Here is a 22,102-nt window from a genome sequence, read left to right on the forward strand (position 1 = left end):
GAGAGGCGACATAAGGTTAGAAAATGAATTAACTAAAAATGAATTAACTGAAAAACGCGAATTTTTAGAAAAATTTATAACACCCTTGAAGATATGTAAAGAAAAAAAAGTCGAGCACGGTGGCAACTGCCGCCACCCCGTTTCAAAGGGGAAGCTGCAATCTTCCATCCATCCATCCTAGGAAAGCTGAGCATGTGACAGAAAAATGCAGACCAATGCGGGAAACTGCCTCGTTAAGGCGGTCCGCGTGCCATGGTATCGGCCAACGAGTAACGGACCAAAAGCAGCAGACATAACACCGTTTATTACGGGCTAACCAAACAACGCTCACATGCACAACAAACCAATTGTAGCGGCACCACGGTTCAAGCAAATTAAAGAGCTAGCGCTATCGACACCCCGACCGCGTCGGGGTGTCGATAGTAGTTCCAAAAAGTAGTTCCAGCAACTGATCATCTCTTTGAACTCTAACTGCTTTCATTTGCTCAGATGTTTCCTTTTGCTGAGGTGCTTACCTTTACCTCGGCGCTTATTTCTTATACCTCTAGTTCGCTTTGCTTCGCACACTGCAAAGTTGGCTTTTTACATGCGTTCCCCAATACACCTTGGGCCTCATACTGGCCTGCAGTGTCTGCTAAAAGATAAACAAAAATAGTCAACGGTAAAAACGTTGCACCGAAATATAGCGCCGAAATATAGTTATAAGAATTATCATGCTGTCTCATACAGCGTGTATTCCGTGTCTGGTTAGATTAATTGTGCAGCTCTTTGCGTTCTCGACGAAGTCAACGCGAGGCGATGAATAGTGAGACCTAAAGTGCAGTGAAACAAAGCGGGCCAACAAGTAGCTGCTGACGCCAGCACCGGCAGGTAAAGGCATTATACGATGTAGCAACTGGCACTGAGACGAGCCGAATGAAAGCAGCGGTGGTAGTCAGTTCTCGTAGTCACATCCGTCCAAGAACGGCGACACCTTGGCGTAGAGACATTTCTCCTCCCACCCGGTCCTGCGCGAAGCGAGAGGTGAAGGGAACCCAAGTGGAATAGGTGGTTTAACATTTTATTTACACAATTAATCATTTCATTAGTGCCCCTCGTGACAACACCAAGAAGTAATACCCGTGTAAAATGGGAAATCTCAATGCCCGTTGAGTCAATGACGATCGATGCACCGCTACCACACGGGAAATTCCAACGATCACCGGGTTGTGAACATACGATCTGTCAGATGGAGCTAGGGACAGCAATAGTGAGTATAAACGTGAAGTGGAGCTGAATAAAGCCAGCCTAATACTGATGTGCTTTTTTAACTGCAAGTTTGCTCCGATAAAGCTGTTAAAATTCTTCACAATTCGCCACAAAAACTAAGAGCGTACTTAGACTACTTATGCGCTTTGAATGCAAAATGGTTGTTTTTCTATTTATTTATTTACTCATTTAATTACCTATTTATAACTTTTCCCTTATGCTCAGACATTTGCCCCACGTTGTCCGTCAATACTCGGCAAGGCTACCACTTGTAACTTCTTAGTTCCTAGCGTTGGAAAGTTGCAGAATAAAGACAATTAACCGCACACTTGTAACAGCACAGAAAACTTCACCAAGGGACTAAAATACATGTTTACAAAATCGCGCACATCACTCGCGTAGTCACACAGTCTAGCTCCACACGCACACTGGCCTCGCCCGTCTCAGAGACCGGCTCTGGGCCACACAAAGGCTGTTCTGGTCTGTGCCAGGGTGAACGCGCCAGCAGTTAGACATACACAAGTACGCTCCTCTGAAAACACGCACAGAAGAGACGAACACATTCTGGGGCCCTTTCCAAAAAACGCCGCAAGGTTCTTGGGTCCGCGCTTCGGCTGCCGTACGAGATGAGACTCAAGAGCGCGCCGCCCGACTTGCGAACAAAAGGGGCACTCGCCACTTCCGTCGTAAAATGCAGGGGAGGCCCCCTCACAGAAATTAGTGTAGGGACACGAAAGGACACTCACGGAAGCAAAGCTATAAATGTAAAAGGGCGCTCGCTTACACTATCCAACCAAAATTTATTGTTTTGCAGATTATTCACTGCGCCAGGATTTGTATTCAACGCTTCCACAGAACTTTTGCAACTTTTTGGGGGGGTTCTTTTATGGACCCCGTGCGGCGTGATTTTCTTTTCCAATCTGTCAGCGCGGTTGGGCTAGGTTTAGTGTATCTTTATGTGCGGCCGATTGTTGCCCGCTTTTTGTTTTTTGGCGACATTTCCGACAATTTAATTATTGCTCTGTCTACGCTGTCTGTGTACTAGTTCTCTGACCGTCCTTATTTATCGGGTTTATGCACGAGGTCTATTTTTCTGTGCTCTTTCTGCCAGTTCATTTTCAACACAGTTCTTAATTTCAGTGTAGCGAAAACGTTTAGAGACTTGATTGCAATGCTTTTCTCTCCTCCAATTTGCAGTTCAATGTAGTTTAGACAATTTGGATTGCCTGCACATGATGCAGTTACCCGGGTGCGAAAACTGTTGCTTTCACCGTGCATTAGGACTTAATTTCGTCTAAAAACTACATACGTTAACGTTGCCCATGTAGAATTCGCTTCAGAAATAGAGCATTTATGTGTCCTCTGTAAACTGCCGCCTCTGTGACGTCCTGGAGAAATTTAACATTGCTACAGCAAGTGTAAGGACGCAATTCTGTTCTGGGATGTCTAGTAACGGACTTTGAAAAAGTGAAATTATTTGACTTCTCTTACCCTACGATACTTTACCTGAGTGCAATATGTTGATGAACCTCTGATATGCGCTTCCTGTTTCGACTACAGAGCTTATGGAGAACTCGAATGCGGACCGGCACTGTGAATCAGTTGTTTAGAAGAAGACTCGTTTCTGCCAAATGATGGTTTTCAAACCTTTAAACTTTTCAGCCGTAGACTACTTTAAACCGTAGTGGCCCTCCCTCTTGATGACGTGCTCAGCCTTACCTCCGTCTAGTGCTCTGTTGCTCTGCTTTTTTGTATGTTTAATTATTCAGCATACCCCTAATGTCCTCCTTCGAGGACATTACACGGGGCAGGGGGAGGGGGGGCGAGTCGCTACAAAAAACATCATAGAGAACATCAGTCCTGCACGCTTTGTACACAGTTTATCAAAATAGAACATAATTTCTGTGTAACAAATACGTCTAAAAAAAGCACTTTTGCGGCCTATGGGTTGCGTGCTCGCCTCGTTATCTGAAATTCCTGGGTTCAATTCCGCGCACCTTCGGAACAATATTTTGCCTTTCTTTGATATCACGGCGACGTCATCTGGGATTTTTGGGACCACTGCTGCTGGTCAACGCCGACGCCGGGTTTAGTTGCCGATGAGCCAAGTAATACCTTTGCATTAACACAGAGACAGTGATGCCGGGCCAACGATGGACACGGATGCAACATTCGTTTAGGAAGCATTCATTTTTCACTGGCAAAGCTATCACGGACCACCGACCACCTTTGCGGCATTCGTGGCTACGGGGAACTTCATTGGTCTCGGCTGCCATAAACCGAAAAGCAGCGCCACGCCGCACAAGAACAGCATCGGTTTGTTTATGTCTGACTATGGAGAGTCTGCCGAGCTGTCCTTTTGACTACGGAATAAAATTTAGTTCATGAACTACTTAGTTTCAAATTTTGTAATTAAACGAAAAATATTTTTAGTTTGTTTACAGTTTTATGTCTTGATTTCTGTAGGTAGGATGAGTGTGAGGTAATTTTCAACTGCCCTTGAGATTCCACTGCCCATTCGTGAACCTACGTTGAGTCGATCCTTATTGAGTTCGACGTACAATGACTCAATGGACATTGGAACTGCCCGTGTGACAGGTGTACATATAAGAGAGCTCCTTACGCTTTTCGACCAGACACGTCAAGCACTCAAGACGGGTAAATGGAGCCAAACATCATGCGCTGCGGATCGTAACAAAAATGTATTCTTCCTTGAGTTACTGACGGTATTTTGAGCGCTAAAGCAACACAACGGGCTGTCTAAAGCGGCCGCACTGAATTTCGACCACCTGGTCTTCATCAGCGTGCATCGAAAGCACAGAACGCTAAAATGGAGCTGTCATCGCAGGTGTCCAACCCGCAGTGGTACGCTTTGTACAGAGCCATCGCAGCGGGTACCAATCCTATATGTATTTTAGCGCAGAACAACAAACGCAGAACAGGCAAGTGAAGATTGAACAGCGCACTGAGACAGCATAGCAAGGACTAGAGTCACAGATCACTGGGAAGCACGCAGGCACAGCGCCACATCCCAACAGAGACTCTCTTTTTCTGCCACGCAATGAATACGAAGAGAAACCATACTAGCAGAAATAGGATTTAAGTTAAAACAGGAAATAGAAACCATACTAGCAAAATTAGGAATTAAGTGAAAACGGGAAAAAAGCTAATTTGGAGCGCAGTGACTTCTTGTTATTCGTATTGTTTAGCACGCCTGCAATAAAAGACTCAGTATCGAATCAGCACTATGTCTAACCTTTCATTGTTCCGTCTTAGTACTCTGTTCGATCTTCCTACAATATGTACTGGTCAGATAAAAAGAGCACCCAACAACAACAAACTCCGTGGCTATAAAAATTTCACCAAGTGCGCACATACGCAAAAAATTCTGGTGCCGCTAATTCACGTTCGCTCACTTGATGCTGCTGCCAGCTTTGAGGATCCAAGTTTTTCGCACAACTTCAGCTGTGCAACCAACAGTTTCCTCTGCCCGAAGTTAACAGCGTGGGTGATCAGCACACAAACCAAAACTAATAAGTACTGAAATGCGCACTGTGCTTTTGCCGCAGCATGGCTGTACACAATTATTTCTCAAACCTGTGCTAGTCAGTGAATGTCTTGCATTAGTTCCGTACCCGACAGGGTTTGATCACCTTCATTCAACCATGAGCTTCTACATGAAACTGATTTCAAGATTTGGTGTGAATAACGCGCTACACACAAACAAAAACGACAACTGGAACGGGGGACACAAGGCAAGCGCAGTTGTCGTTTTTGTTTGTGTGTAGCGCGTTATTCACACTAAATGTAAAACCAACTGGCCCACATTTATGCACTGATTTCAAGATGCTACGAGCCCGTCGCAAAGTTGGTACCGGGCTGGGGCCGTGGAACGGTATGCAGAATTTCGCCTGAACAATCATGCGGTGCACCGTTGAGAGATCGTGCAAAGGCACGAGCGTCTCACATACAGCAAACTGCTGACGGACTACAAAAACTTCGCAGCTGGTCGCTTCCCTGTCGTGGTTAACTCACTCACGGTGGTTTTGAACTCCATTAGCGCCAGGCGTGTACGCTGGCAGAACACGCGACCAATGCTAGGGTACAGCCGTACTGCACAGCAACGGTTGGACTCCCTTGGTGGTGCTAGCCACGGCAGAAGGTTCCGAAGCAGTGCACAGAACTGCAGACAGCAAGTTTGCTTTGGTTTTGTGGTGTTTAACGTCCCAAAGCGACTGAGGCTATGAGGCAGGCGTAGTGGAGGGCTCCGAGTAATTTCGACCACCTCGGCTTTATACTGTTAACTGACATTCTCCATCGAAATGCGACCGCCAAGGCCGGGATCGAACCCGCCTCTTTCGGGTCAGCAGCCGAGCGCCATAAGCACTGAGCCACTGCGGCGGGTGCCCACAAGTGCTGCGTGAAATGTCAGCAGTGCTCACCAGTACTTGAAGCCCCACATATGGCGAACTAGCCCCGCGCATCGAATGTCGTCCTCGAGGTTTTCGTCCAGGAACGCTGAAACGAAACGATGGTCGTCTGGTTACGCCGATCGAGGCCTGCGACGTAAATCGAGCATGTGGATTCCATTCTTTGTTTACATAGTACTGGACGCGGTGGTATCTTAGTGTCCACGGCACCTTCTAAAAATCGTAATACTCGATATTTAATCTGCGCCGGCAAATCTCATTTCAGCCCTATGGCGTCTAAACGAAGGGGCGATTTTCGGAAGCATAAATAAGGCGCCAGCACAATCGAGCGCTCCGTTTTTAATTCGTTGGATGTCCAGCTCGAATTAATAGATAAACCTGATAACTTTCTAGAGGCTAACGCAGTCACAGACTGTATAAAACCATATCTATCAGGTCGGCCCCAATTTGTTCATTGTGAAGGTCAATCCTCGAACTGTGTTGAAGTGTCCTCGGGGGTACCACAGGGTACTGTTCTAGCACCTCTTATTTACTCTTCTACATAGATAATATATTGCATAACAGAGACGCCACGGTTCGCATGTTTGTATATTACTACATTTTTTACAAAGAGATTAAATTCCGCAAAAACTATCTTTCTAAACATAGCACTGACTAATATAGCAGACTGGTGTCAAGACTGGCAGATAACCATTAATTTAGAGAATACAGTAGCTATGTCAGTGGCAAGGAAGGCAAAACCCCTGAACATCTCCTATAAAATTTATAAACTAGGGATAAAAATTTGGAGGACGCTTAAGCATCGTTTTAGGAGTGAGACGCGACAGCGTGCTGCAGCGTTGCCAATTGGTGCACTGAACGTTATCGCCCGTTCGGCGCGACGCGTGGCCCGTTGGACAATTTAAGGAAAGGACGCCTGTCTCACATATCTGGGTGGACACCCGAACCGGGCCGTAAGGGAAGGAAAAATAAATGAAAATTGGTTTTAAGGAAAGGAAATGTCGCCTGTCTCAAAATTCTCGCTGGACACCCGTACCGCGCCGTAAGAGAAAAATCCCTTCCCTTACGGCGCGGTTCATGTGTCCACCGAGATGCGCCATTTTTTACTCACGGCCAACGCCGCCGACGACACCGACTTTTCTGCGACACGAGCTTCTTAACGTTGTCGCGTTATAATTGGTGGATGAATATAAATACCTTGGTGTTGTACTGTGTTCCAACAAGCAGGTCTCTTACATAACAAGCAGTGCTCTTACCGCACTTTTGTCCCTCAAACGATCTATCCCGTCTGCATCCCCTGCTACTCTAAGTTACTGGCTTGCACACCCCTGGTTTGTTCTATACTTCAATACAACATTATCTGCTGGTAGTGAAACTAGAGGGTGTCCAGAGGAGGGCAGTTGGATTTATTTATAGTAAGTAGAGAATAAACGACTCTCCAAATGATCTCCTTAATCGAACTTGTCTTCCCGCTATCAGTGGCAGATCCCATCTCTTACTCCTGAAGTTTCGTTACCTACTTTTGAGAGGAGCACTTAAAGTAGACGTAAACCGATGCCTGTCACCTTCATTAACAAGAAACACGCGCACAAAACACTCTAAACATTTAGCGGAATTTAGATTTCATTGCGGCACATTTCGGTATTCTTACTTCCCACAGGGAGTCACGAAATGGAAAGCATTAACAAATGAAAGTCAGAAGCCCGTCACTAAACTAATTTCTATCGTGGCTTAGTACTGCTCATCCTTCTTGACCCTTGTCATATATTATTTTTCATAGCTCATTAGTGTCATTTTTTATTGTTTGAATATCTGCCAGAACCACCTCCTTTCTTTCACACTTTGCCTTGTGTAATTGTAGTATTCCACCGTTTTGTTTTTTATATAAATGCTGCCTAGAATGTACTGTCGCCTTGGCGCTCGAAATGCTGACTTGTTTTGTGGTGGCATTGTATTTTCTCAATTTGTTTTTGAAGTTGCTGTGCCTTCATTTGTATGTTCCTGTGTTTTTGCGCGTCTCTTTCGCCCTTTCCTGTAACAGCCTCTGAAGAGGCTAACAGTGTGATCTAAATAAATAAATAAAAATTTTAGTCGGCAAAATGCTTCAAACCTATATAATGCCTCTGACTAAAATTTCCGATTAACAGACAAGTTGAAAATAAGCGCTACAAGCGAAGAAAACTAATTAATGTTGGTACCGACACTACGTTTCGCTTCAACCTATCATAGAAGCAAGTACACGTTTTTAAAATTAAGGTTGCGATTCAATGAAGTTGCTAATAGTTCGCAGCTTAAACAGCTCAGAACCAAAGGACGGAGCAAAAGACACAGTACAAGTGTTGTGCCGTTTAAATTACGAATGTTCTTCAAGCTGCTGATACCGAAAAGAAAAAAAAAAGACATTTCACTAAGACACTGGCGAAACAAGATAGGGGGGGGGGGGGGGGGGGATTAGGCAGCAGCTTGCAAACCCCAAAGCCCAAGGGAGTACAAGCTGGCATCGGGGAACCTTGGAGCCGTATTCTATAACAATATATTTCATTTTCCATTTCATTTGACCGTGAAGTCAATGTGACAAAACACGCGGACCATGCTGCGCCATTTCGTTACACAAACGCGGCCCAGTTTCTTTGCCCAGACTGAATAAGCGGCGGTGAAACTCGTCAGGCGTGTCACACGTGTCGTCGTGCTCCGTGCCTTGTGGGCGTCGGCGCCGGTATGCCACTTCGACATGGGATCGAGACGTGTTTATGCTACCAGGAGGGATCATGGGCATGTTTCTGTCTCGACTAGAGTGACGTCTGCTGTAACGCCCTACGGCAATGGGAGCAGCTACCAATATCAGATGGCCATAGTAGTATGGGCAGACAGGCAGATATCTGAATGTGCGCCTGAATGAGCACTTTAACTGGTTGGGAGGGTAAGGAGGCATCTGATCAGGCACTGCACTGCCAATCTCATGAATGTAAATCGCAGGATGACCCGACAGTTGGCCCGCCCGATTTCTGTGACAGTTTAGTGGTGTATGGAAGTGACAAAAAGATATGTAGGGAGATAGCTGAGGCGCACTGTATCGCTAAGACATGACGTGTGGCAAAGCCGTCTGTCGACCTTCAGCAGAAGGAACTTCCTTTTTTAGATGGAATACTTGCACAACATTTATTGTTTTTGTTATCCGCCATTTCACTATTTTGGATTATGTGCGCGTACATCTGTGTGCAAGTTTTCTCTTGCCTTTTCTCTTGAATAAATTTTGAGTTTAGCGTCCAGCCTTGTCTGATGTTCTTTTCTCTTGTTGCGTCCTTTGGCTCGTTTTAAGATGATGCAGTACCAACAGAGGGCCGAGGGTTAATTGGTTTGTTCATAGAAGGTTGTGGCCAAGTACTACACCAGGGTGGCCAAATCCTGTTCTGGTGAGGGAGTGCGCTGTCTGTTCCGGTCACCGAGATCAGGCCGCTCCTGTTTATGCAATTCCATCGACACGCGGTTTTTCTTTTCAAACCCGGTGGAGAATTGCGCGGCACCAGGATTCAAACCCCGGTCCTCTTGCACGTGAGGCGGATGCTCTACCTCTGCGCCATCGCTGCTTAACTGTTTACCAATATCCCCCAAGAGAAAGGTGTACAACAGCTGTATCTTAAAGGTACTTACCTACGGGGCAGAAGCAACGAAAAGGGTTCAGCTTAAGTTAAGGAAAACGCAGCGAGCTATTGAAAGAAAAGTGATAGGTGTAACGTTAAAACACCAGAAGCGGGCAGAGTGGGTGAGGGAACAAACGCGGGTTAATGACATCCTAGTCGAAATCAAGAGGAAGAAATGGGCTTAAGCAGGGCATTTAATGCGAAGACTGGTCCGCTGGTCCTTAAGGGTAACGGAGTGGATTCCAAGAGAATGCGAAAGAAGCAAGGGGCTGCAGAAGGTTAGGTGGGCGGATGACATTGAGAAGTTTGCAGGCATAGGGTGGGCGCAGCTGGCAAATGACAGGGTTAATTGGAGAGACGTGGGAGAGGCCTTTGCCCTGCAGTGGGCGTAGTCAGGCTGATGATGATGAGGAGGAGGATGAGTACCAGCTCGCCCAGTCATCTAGCAGCCAACTGAGCGGTCGGGGAAGAGTGACACTGCTTAGCTTCCAAAGAACTTAGGAAACAATTGCGGGGCTAAATAATTCAGAATTAAGGCTTTTCAAGCATCGCAGCATACACAGAATAAACAAAATTAAACGTATTCATCTGTTTTAGAGGGATAATATATGCACATTACTTCTCAGCCATTCACTTTGTACACTACATGACCTCGCACACCTTTCTTGAAAAACAATAATTAACGTAGACTTCCTTGCTTGTGTGCCACATTATTTTTGTTCAGTGAGTTTATTTTCGACTTTTTTTAATCGTTCTCCTAAGCTTCAGGAGGGATATTTGCCCTTTTTTAGCTTTAAAGCTGCTTGCATCCATTTCCATCCACATAAGGCAGCGGTGCTTATGTTGTTATGCGCGATCTCCTGTGCAATCACCGACTCAAGAACTGTAACTAAGACCGAATGACTATGATGGATATAATTTTGTATCAAACATGAGATGCGACACTACTTGACCTGCAGGCCTGTTCGCAGCTGATATACTGGCATAGTAATGGCCTACTTGAATCTCTCATTCCCGCTCGGTCTCCACAGCACGTTTTTAAGCAACACAGATTCGTGACAGAAAGGCGATGTTTGCTTGCGCGAAGGCTGTTCCTTCCGCAACTGTGAACAGCAGCGCTCCGGTCCCGCCGTTCTACGGGCAAAAGAAAACAATAAATATTGTAACAGCTCAAGCCTTACAAGGCCGCCTGGGAAATCAAAGACGGTTTAAGTATTCGCTTGTTCACTACTTTCGATAATCGGCAACGCTATCGTGCAGTACTGCACAGGAAACGCATTTTCGGCTGGGAAGAAACCGCCTCCCGCTGCGCGTCTGCAGGGGGTTGTCACGGGCATGGCTGCCCCCGCGGAGACATCGGGCAGTACCGGTACTCCGAAGAATACTGCAGTGACTGAAGCCAGAAGCTCACTGTGCATGGCAGGGGATTCACCGCCTGCAGAGGTCCCGCTGCATGGTGCAGTATATGAGATGGGCTGGGAACTCATTACGAATTCTCCGTTACCGATGGCATGGAAGACTCTATGGACCGCTGAAATTGTTCGTTATGATTGGTGCATCGGTGCTGCCTACCAGATCCCTTTACTGCCCAGAGTCCCGAATTCACAACCCACCAATTGCACGCCGTGCACTCATTATTACTCGAAGTTTGGATATAAAGAATTAATGTCACCATGTGCTCAGCAGCCAGGGCGCTCCGATAAAAATGTATGGCGTCCCTCTGAGGAAAATGTGTGAAGAAAAAGGGAGTGCGAATGTGCGATTTTTAGCCAGCGTCCTGCCATTCCTCGCCTCTCATTTTCTGAGAAATGTTGCGGAGGAAATCACAAGATATTTGCTGTATAAAAAAATTTCAGTCTCTGGTTCTGCCAATTGGTTCGAGGCCTTCGACTTCGTTGTTAACAACAAAGCTGCACAAAATGAACCAAATATTAACTGCTGCTAATTGCTGCCATTTTCTGCTTCTAAAACTTAGGCCGCAGTTACAACATTTTGATGTTGCCTTTTGAAATTGGGTACATTAGCTAGCATAATGTGGAGGTAATAATTTTTTTGCTTGATTTCTTCATAGGTTGAGCATTCAAGAAGGGCCAAGTCGGCAGGGACGGCATTGCCACCTGGTATTTAATCGTGCTCACATGATCATCGACATTTATATGCTGCACTTAGAAGAGTGTATAAGTGATGAATAAATTGGTTACAAGGAAATAAAGACTAACTACCTATCTCACATCCCTATGGACACCACAAGCGCGCCGTAAGGGAAGGGATAGAGGAGGGAGTGAAATAATAAATGAACAAAGAGGTGCCGTAGTGGAGGGCTTCGGAACAATTTCGACCACCTGGGGATCGTTAACGTGCTCTGACATCGCACAGCACACGGACACCTTTGCGTTTCGCCTCCATCGAAACGCGGCCGGTTTCGAAACCGGCCACTCCGGCTCAGTAGTAGAGAGCCTAAACACGCAGTCAGCGCGGTGAAGCGAAGCTCTCTAAGAAGGAAGGGGAAGGCAAGAAAAATAAGAAGAGGTAAAGGCAGTGTTAGGTAAATGAGCTCAGAAAGTGTTCTGTATCTTCCGTTATCTCCAGACAGGACAGAGAGCTCTGTCACGCTATCCGAAGTTGCAGAGCATTAGTGGGTTGAGGAGAGTGTCAGTTTGAACTGTGGGAAGGACATGTGCTTTTTTCCCCGTTGAGTGGCGCTGGTGTAACATTGAGCTTTTTTTCCCTGTTGTCCTGACAGTGTTCAGCTAATTGCTCTTTGCATGTTGCGGGCGTCTGCCGCTGACGTTGGATTTGGAGAGCGAATTGATGAGCCCCCGGATGGTGACGTTGATGAGCCAACTTCCTCGGAATTCCCTCGATCCCAGCATGTACCCAATGCAGGGTGACTGCAAGTGCAATGCTTTAATTGCAGCTATGGAATTCTATCAGAGTGTGTTGCAGGCAGGTGCACTCAGATGCTGTCGAGATCTTTACGATCATGGGACAGACACTTCTGAGGATCGTTGAGAGGCAATGCGATTGTGTATTATTCTTTTCGAAGCACGACTGCGGAAATTGACAAAGCGGAATCTTAGAAATAAGCATGTTCTCCTTCTTTCAAATAAACGCCATGATGCCTTTTCTGGAATTACTCCCAAATGCACAAAAAATGGTGCAGGCCGGGCTTGTATAATGCTTATATCGAAGCTTTTTAATCCAATTGAGTAAGATTATTCGCAAAAAAGTTATTACCATCGTCTTAATTATGTTGGGTCGAATCTATTTGGCAAGAACGATATTTAATGACTTCTTTATGAAACGATGTATGCTGCACACAGTTCCAAGTAGTTGTGCATTTCAAACTCTCGCTTGCGGCACTATCTTTCCTTCTGGACTCAGTATAGCATACTGAGCTTGGCACATCATTGCCTTAGTTGCCTGTGTGCCATAACACCCAAGACAACTCAATATACCATACGTAATTTCTGACGTAAAGTTTTTCGCGCGTAGCTGGTTTCTTTCTGCCATTTGCCTGTACATGAAAGCCTGACCCAGAATTCGGGCAATGGTAGAAATGAAAGATGCACCGTGCGAGTACAGCATAATCATAGGCATGTATTGGGCATTAATTACCTACGTCTGGGGTGCGTTTCAGAAGTGCATCGTCTGTCATTGCATCGGATGCTCTACGCATCGTCCGTCGTCGGCAAGAGAATTCCAACGCCCACCATTTAACACTTCCTCTTCCCTGACAGACACCTCTCAGCAACGACTCTTCACCACTTTCTGACCTTCCTCGAACACGCACTTATGCTGAGGCGAACAAGGGCCGCGAGGATAGCATGCGTTCCTTAGCGCACACGATTCCGACGCTGGACTAATATTTCCCTCTACACAACGTTTTCTAACTCTCCTGTCCTCTCCAGAGATGGGCATCCTCACGAGGGCGAACCCGCATGAGGGCGTCCTCACCCTCACCTCATGAGGATTTCACTTGGGGAGGTGAGGCTGAATAGGATGGGCGGATGAAAATACGTGAGGACGAGGGCGAGGGAGGAAAGACATGGTGAGGTGAGGGCGTGGGAGGGAAGACAGGATGAGGTGAGATTGAGGGAGGGAAGAATTCAATATTCGACGGAGAGGGTGGTGGCCCAGACCATACTCCGGGCTGATGCTTTTCCTGTGCCGCCCGTGTGAATTCCCATTTTAAAGCGCTGCTTCTGAGGGTGAAAGACTAAACGCGGGTGCAGCACACCTTCTCTGTCGCCGTGATGTTCTGCACCGCCGAAAAAAGCGCTCTTCTAATTCAAATACCCTATTTTTAAAAACTGTGTAAAGTATTCGGAGAAACACCTTGTATAGTGCGCTAACAAGGGGCCACTGGCCGGGCCGTGCGGGTGGCCGCCAGTCCAACGGGAGTCATGGTACCGCAGTCGACATTCTCATTATCAGCCCTACCAGCCCCGAGTCTGTCGGATGAACAGAGTGTAGAGTAAAACACGTAGAAATTATACCTAGCAAGGCTGTTGAATTCCCAAGTTCTTTGCCTTCTTTACCGTAACGATCGAAGTCTTATTTCAGCTCAGTGAGATTTCACAGAATTGGATGCAGCGCGAAAAATGCTTTTACGAAATTCGACTGTCAAATCAAAGCCTGTTGGCGCCTTTGGTGTGCAATTTTTTATTCACGCCGTGAGTAGTTCACTCCAGTCATATCTTCTTTCTATATTCTGTTTTCTCTGGAACTGCGGTATAGGAAAGTGGTACAGCAATGTAGTAGGCAAAGGCGACCACTGTAGTCTTACCATGAAAATAAAGCAGCACCTTAACCACCTTGGTCTGAATCATCGCTCACTCGGTCTTGCATTGTACGAGGGTATAAAAACGAAAGTTGTGGTGCTCTTCAAATAACAGGAACTTGTTTTGGTTTATTTTTGTCTCTGGTGAGACGTGTGACCACGTAATCGTGCGCCTGATTTTATGAATCAAATTTCTAGCATGCATGGTAGGAAATTGACACTAAGCGCTTGGGTAAGGCGTAGACGTGCAAGCAAAAAAAAATCATGGGTGGTTTAGCTTGAGGTTAACCATAAATTATCCTGCGCTAGCACCATTAGTCCTGTTTTGCATGAATTATCTTGACTTTCTATGTGGTTGCTTGTCCTGAACATGCTCTCTTTGGTTGTTATGTCATACAATATAATTTTGCGTGTTATTACTTCATTTTAGGCTTGCAGTGCGGTAGAATTGGTCATTCTCAACATTCATAGATACCTGGAAGTCCTGGTTCCGCTCCAGGCGCAGAGGTGCAGCGGTTAAGCTACGCGCCACTGCCCTGCGATGGCAGGTGCTTCCATCCGAGGGGCTTGTGAGACCTATGTTGTCCCTGAGGAATCTCGCGCGACTAATCCTTAAATTTAACTGCCACGTGGGCAGTTTGCTGCCAATCCGAAAGGCAGCTTGTGATGACGTCACAACGTCACGTGACCAAGGTGGCCCACGTGTTAGAAGCAGTCTTCGGACAGACAGACAATCACTTTTCGGCGGATTGGAAGCTTTAGAGCATTAAAATGGCAACCATAGGAATCGTTCACTCCAGCCTCTGGGAGTTAGTGATTACTATTATTCAGCCCAAATGTTTTAAGTCAAACATAAGAGCCCCACTGCAGCGCAAAGCTGGCACCGCACCGGGGGAAGGCACTGAAGAAATAAAAAAAACTTCATAGCTTGGGGAGAGGGATCCGAACCCGCGAAGGCGCTAAAAAATCTGTTCCGCTGGCCGCTGCTTCAGACCACTACGCCGTCACCAAAGATTTTTTTAAGCGTGATATTTATTACATTGAAAATATATTCTATTTACATTAACTAAATTATTTACAAAGCTTTTAGGAAACGCCACGAAACACATTTCAAAAAGAGAGCAAAACAGCAGTACACGCGAGGTAAGGCTGAGCGCATCATCAAGAGGGAGTGCCACTCCGGTTTTAAGTCGGTCGGTTCATAAACTTCCCTCATTTGAACAATAAGGTGAAAGAAATCCTAACATCATGCCTGTACGAACTGCCAAGCCCTCGTGCTGTGCTTGCAATGTCGTCGTCTTCGTTACGTCGCCGCGTACACGAGTGCTGTTGTTGTTGAAAGTACCAGTATCTCACGCTGTAGTTTGAAAGCGTGTTCTTTATAATCTCCCATCCATGCGCGTGGAAGCATCATCAGACGAGCATGTAGCAAACCGCTCTAAATGAGGGAAGATTAGAAGCAGTGAAATTCAGAAGACCCAGTGCAATCGCAATGTCATCAGGTAATGGCAATTAAGCGACATAAAAATTTACTCGATCTGAGTCTATTCTGTGCTTAGCACTTATTGTAATTCTCGTGGTAAACGCTACTGAATTGTTTTCTAAATACTCTTGGCGTACGTTAGTTTTTGTACACAGACACAACAACGCGCTGAATCATTTTAGCATTCCAATTAGAGCACAGTGGGCATGGCAGCCGCAAACGAGGCAGCATGCTAAGCAATCCTTTTTGCCTTGCTACCCAGGTCAGTGATTCCAAATCTGCGCATTGCTGCAGGAGGGACGGTGGTTTTGTAATACTGCTGTCCTGTCCACTTTGTGTTCAGCGCTTCCGTTCTTGTGTGATTGTGGTATCAAAAGATCTGATGTCTTGTGGCGGTGTTAAAACAAATCCTGGCCTGGTTGAAAAACAAATACTATCGGAATTGCTAGAAGGCCAGAGCAAGATTAATCCAACAATGGGGGGCCTGTAGGCGTCTCATAACATAACTCAGAATAAACTTTCCGGTTTAACTCAGCGAATTGATGGTACTCAGAAACAGTTGTCGAGCCTAAATGTCTTAGCCACGAAGGTAAAAGACACGGAATCGGCGGCATCGAAACTTTAGGAAAAGCTTACTAGAGTTAGCAAACAGATAGCCGATTTTGAAAGCGCACGCATGAGAAATAATCTGATCATTTACGGAATAAAAGAGCTTAGCGAGAAGACTAGCGAGAAACTTGGAAAGGAAGTAATTGACAGTGTTTTTCGGGGGGGGGGGGGGATAAAAAGTAAAAAAACAAGGCGCGACCAGTCATTCTGAAACTCCTCGACACAAAACCAACAAAATCAGCTCAAAATTCAAACACCAAGAAAGCTCAAAATCATTAGCTAAGGGCTTTTCTAAACGATTTAGAGAAATACGAAAATAACTGTGCAAAAGCTCTGAGGAAGAGAGGAAAGAGGTCGTCAAGCTTTAAAGCTAATCTATGATAAGCTAAGCGTTGATAGAAAGAAATCAAACTGACTCCGGACTAATTAGAGACCTCAGAATCTGAAAATACTAAATGTTAATTGCAGAAGTGTCTAAACAAGACAACTGAGTTGGGGGCTCTTCTGCTTTTGTATGACCCTGAAATAGCGTTTTCGACAGAAACTTGGCTTAACATTACAAACTTTGACAGTGAGTCCGTTACCACTGGCTACAGTTCGTACCGAAAGGATTGTGATGGTAGAGGTTGTGTTAGCATTCGGTTTTATTCATCCCTGTGAATTATACCAATGCCCGATTTACCCAATGTAGAGTGCATTTTTTCCACAACGTACTATGGAAACGTTATATATATTATTGGAGTAATGTACAGGCCCCTCCACTCTACCGTTGCTGTATTAGACGAGCTAAAACAATATTTGTGCACGAATGTTAAACCCGATAATCGTGTTATACTGTCAGGGTATTTTAATTTACCTGAAGTAGACTGGTCAAAGTTTTCAGTTAAAATGCATGACCCCCAAGGTGAAGCTATGTTCGATATTGGTTTCTGCATTCTACTCATTGCAAATTGTAGAAGACAATACCATATTTCAGGGCAATTAGCAATCAATGCTCGGCCTTTTTATAGCTAGCGGATCATTTAATGTCAAAATAAATTGCCAGATAGTAGATGGAATATCGGACCACGAAGCTGTACTGCCACTACTGCAGACGCCGCCTTAAGTGAGGAGCCTTAATATACATCCTATCGAATCTTTTCTTGAGCTTATCTCGAGATATATTATAAGTATCTCAGACTCTTGATCACTAATGACCTTCCGTCCGACTGCTCGCACGCAATACCGTAATTCTGCCTATACTGGACTATGCATGCGTTATTTGGGACCCTTTCACTAAAACTTACACTAATAAGATAGAAATGGTGCAACGAAAAGCAGCTCGCTTCATTTATAACAGATTTGGACGTACGTCAGTGACAGAACTCGCTACTAAATCAGACTTGCCACCATTAACGCAAAGAAATTGTGTCACGACTAAATTCTTTTTTCAACTTATTAACGGCCACTATAAGACAGATCTCGGGAAAAATAATGTATTTTTCTTCGGTTACGCCCCTAAGCAAATACACATAAGCACAGTAACGTCATTTACTACGCGTAATAACCGTTTTAATCATTCTTTCTTTCCACGAACAGTAATTGAATGGAATGTCCTAACCAATGACCAAGTTTCAAAATAACCTATGTCGACATTTCTTTCCACTATTTTTAAAATGTGTTGTCTATGATTATTTTCCAAAATTTTCAACTGCCTTGAACTTCATGATGACACGATCTCGTCACTGCGGCTCTCATTGCTGCTTTTGCTATTCCCCGCTTGATGATCTTGGAGTGCGCCTATGTGTAGGGGAGCAGTCACTTCTTGCTTCGAGGTCCGTACCGCCAGCATATGTGAGCACCTATAAAGGTTAGCGTCAAGTCAAGAAATCACAGAACGTTGTTTTCCGGGAGTTCGCTCGTTATTTCCAGACCCTTTCGTTTTTGTTTTTTTTCAGATGTCACTGATCTGTTCAAGGCGCTGTTGCTATCCATCTCACCTGTCCAATTTGTAGAGTATCAGGTAATCGTCCGCGTAACGAAACACTTTTACGGTGCTGGTCACTTGAAGAGCAGTCATTAGACAAACAAATCACTTAAAATGGGGGCGAGCGAAGAGCCTATGCATATCCCCTCCCGTTAAATGTACAGACTCCCCCTGTGGCTGATGATAGTAGAATGCAGGTAGCTAGTATGTAATTCTATGAAATTTTCTTTCCACAGCCCACTGGAGTTATGAAATTTCACAACGCTGTGTCGGTCAATCGATTCTTCGAGCTCTCGGCACACTAAGTCCTGCGGAAGCGAGTAGTACAAGTCCTTTGGCACCGCAACCTAATGTAGCTCCCGAAAAACAAGCAGAGCCGTTCAAAACCTCAACAGCAGGAGATGGTGGTCCTGGGCGAAGCCCCAGTTTCTGAAACGACGACCAAGCTGTTGAACATGGGACCCAAGTTTAGCGTGCCGCCACGTCCCGCCAAGACTGAGATTCTCGGCCTTGTGAGGGGGATCGCATCAAAGGCCAAGAAGGACAGCGCAGACAGGTGCATTGACAGCGCTGTGTAATGCCTCTCTGGACGACCATCACCAGCAGGCCCCGACGTTTTGAAGACAACGGTGGCTACCCTACGGGGAGCCGATTTGAGGCTACCGCAATCGGATAAGGAAGGAGGATTCGTCCTAGCGTCACTTCCAGTCTACAACGAAAACAGTGACAAGGCAATAGCTGTAAACTTCAAAGAGCTGGTAGGCGAAAAACCCACAAGATTGAAGGAGAAAGTAATGGCGATGTGCGAAGACATGGGCTTGACGAAGATGGCCTCAGCCATAGACAAGTGCGAAGAGACAAGCCTGTCGTTCTTCTTCACAGCCAAAACCCACAAAGAAGAGTGTCCGTTCAGGGGCATTGTGTCGGAAAGAGGAGCCTGGAAGCGGATTGTGGGCGGTTTTCGGCAAAGGTCTCAATCCGACCTTTTGGTAGACGACCCGTTCCTAATACAAAAACTGCAAAGTGTGGACGACTTTCTACAAGGAAACTATCCGCCCAACGTGAGTGGTTTATGTGAAGGACTTACACTACTCGCTTCCACAGAACTTAGTGCGCTGAGAAGTCTAAGAATGCACTGACCGACAGGGCGTTGTGAAATTTCAAAACTCCAGTGGGCTGTCGAAAGAAAATTTTATGGAATAACTTACCAGCTACCAGCATTCTACTATCATCAGCCACAGGGGGAGTGTGTACATTCAACGGGAGGGGATATGCACAGGGTCTTCGCTCGCCCCCATTTTAAGTGATTTGTTTGTCGCGCGTATTGTCAGACGTCTAATGACTGCTCTTCAAGTGAGCAGCACCGTAAAAGTGCTCTGTTACGTGGACGATTACCTTACACTCTACAATTGGACAGGTCAGATCGACAGCTACAGCCCCTTGATCAGATCATTGACATTTTCAAAGAACTAAAAGGACTAAAAATAACGGGCGCACTCTCAGAAAACAACGCTCTACGTTTTCTTGACTTGGCGCTAACCTTTATAGGTGCTCACATATGCTGGCGGTACGGACCACGAAGCAAGAAGTGACTGCTCCCCTACACATAGGCGCACTCCAAGATCATCAAGCGGGGAATAGCAAAAGCAGCAATGAGAGCTGCATTGACGATATCCTGTCATCATGAAGTGCAAGGCAGTTTTGACGCTCAGAACCATCTGCTGAAAGCAGCAGGTTACCCGACGACACTGCTATCCAGTGTCGCAGAAGGGATTCTGCAAGCACTTAGAGGCTGAAAATATATCACAACCACATCAGAAGAAAGGAAGCCGTACGCGGTCATTCATTACATTCATGGCATTTCACACAGCCGCAAAAAAGGTGGGCGCAAGAACTGGCGTAAAAGTGCTCATGTCAGCACCCAACAAGCTAAGAAGCCTGTGCGCCAAAGTCAACAACGAACAAAGAAAAAATCAATGCAAGAAACAGCATCGGACAAAACATGTGAATTGTGTCAAAAGCCTGGGTAATGAAATACCTCTGTCATGCGGACGCACCTTCATTGGTCAAACAGGGCGCTGTTTGAATGAACGGCTTCAAGAGCACGAAAGATCCCTAGAGGACGCCAACACAGTAGTGAATATGCAAAACATTGCAGAGAGCATAAATGTGCTCCACAGCTCAGCAGCACAATGGCCATCACGTCATATTTTGATCAACGGACCAGGGCGATTGAAGAAGCCTTCAACATGCGAAAAAAGAGCGACGTATGCGTCAGCATACCTTCGCTAGCCCTTCGTGACAGCGAAACTGATTACCTGCGTGCGTTTTCTTCATCTTTTACCACGTGTACATCTTATGTGATTTTCATGCTTCTGTTCTTTCCTTCTTGTACGAGCGAGATGTATATATTCGATTAACGTGCACTAAAAATCTGGTTGTTAGCGTTGTGTCCCGCCTCTCTCTTCTTTTGTCTCCTGCATCACAGCTTCCGCCACAAGATCATGCACCAACCAGCCGAACTTTTCACCTTGTTAAATCTGCTCCCCCCTTTCTATCTCTACACATGTGATTCCACTCCTATAGAGTGACTGTTGTATCTCTGCTCCACCGCAGGACCAACCTTGATCACCTGCGTATAGTTGGCACTTTCAAGATCCCCGACCAATCCGGATAACTGTCTCATCAGCCGCGATTTCAAGTCAGAGGTTTTAGTCACTGCATGTAACAGCAACGGCAACGATCGTGTATACTTATAGCGTCATGCAAATATCGCTGGATTGCGTTCGTTTTACATTTGCACCAGTTGACGGGCTGCGCCTTGCCTGCTACAACAACTTAATTTGCTGTCGAATATAGCGAGTTTTCTTCTTCAAAATTCATTCCTAAGTGGAAATAAAAACCTAAGGTGTTAATTATTATTCTAGTATAACCGCAATTATTCGATATTTCGCACAAAAAAGGCATGCTTGGTTTAAAACCGTAATGCTCCGCTGTAGCATTAGTTACTTTTCGTTGCCACATCGCCGTTTATTTAATCCACGCTGTGTGACCTTATGAAAACGAGAACTGATAATAGGCGGTAGTAACGAAGGTAGTCCATCACACAGCCTTTTGCATCGAGCCACTCTTGTCCAAAATATCGCTGCTGATGCGATTTAGGTCACCAGGACCACACGTGCAAAGCTTCTGTAATGGAGGCGTGAAACCTGCAATAACCTTCGGACATAAGGAATGGTGGGCAACACACTGTGTATAAAATATAATCCGCAGGAAGTACCACGTGCGAAGTGGCAGTAAGCACCAGACGAGATATTATAGTTAGCTTGATTCGAAAGTTGCACAGGGGAGTCTTGCTTTCCTACCAACTAAGTTCGAGGACACGAACTCTGGCCTGGTCGTAAATGCTGCCATTGTTTTCCGCACAAGCGAACGGGCACTTCTTGCAGAAATAATCGTGCTGGAATGCTGCATGCTGCATGCTTACTCACCGTCGCAGAGCTCGTGGCAACGCCCGTTGCGCATGCCGGGAACGTACTTGTCGAAGCAGAAAAACTGGCTTGCCAGCTGCGTGGAGCAGAAGGGGTAGACAACGAGGAAAGGCACAGTGAGGCAATCAGCCGTCAATGAGCGCATCGAGGCTAAACGATGCGACGAGCTTAAACTGCTTAGAGAACAGCGGTGGAGAGAGGCAACGCAGGCAGCGCTGAGTTTCGTTACAAAGCGCTTATTTCAGTGTCAACACGTGGGTCAAGTGCCTTGTTAAGGCACGTCGTTACTCTCGGAGACTCTTCTGTAGTAAGCGAGCTCGCCACGGTCATTGGCTAACAGGAACTCGCGAGTTCGGGCTCGTTGCGGCGCTTGAGCAAAATGCGACCGCTGCGACTGCACTGCGAACACTTTCATCTCCGTTAAAGGAGGCGACACAAGGGCCCAGCTATA

General features: G+C 45.9%; 1 protein-coding gene across 2 annotated transcripts in view; it reads right to left on the reverse strand.

The window, feature by feature from the left end:
* Positions 1–283: 283 nt before the first annotated feature.
* Positions 284–22,102, reverse strand: part of LOC144127963 (lysozyme C-1-like) — a 44,153-nt gene continuing 22,334 nt past the window's right edge. The window contains exons 3-5 of one of the 2 annotated variants that reach the window (XM_077660984.1): positions 21,652–21,727; positions 5,691–5,766; positions 284–1,007 (exon numbers count right to left, since the gene is read on the reverse strand). In XM_077660984.1, the coding sequence (XP_077517110.1) occupies positions 935–1,007; positions 5,691–5,766; positions 21,652–21,727 (225 nt within the window). In that variant the 3' untranslated portion in view covers positions 284–934. The remainder of the gene's footprint in view (positions 1,008–5,690; positions 5,767–21,651; positions 21,728–22,102) is intronic. The other variant, XM_077660985.1, reaches the window with a different exon arrangement.

Source organism: Amblyomma americanum, chromosome 4 (assembly GCF_052857255.1).
Source record: "Amblyomma americanum isolate KBUSLIRL-KWMA chromosome 4, ASM5285725v1, whole genome shotgun sequence".
Classification (NCBI taxonomy): domain Eukaryota; kingdom Metazoa; phylum Arthropoda; class Arachnida; order Ixodida; family Ixodidae; genus Amblyomma; species Amblyomma americanum.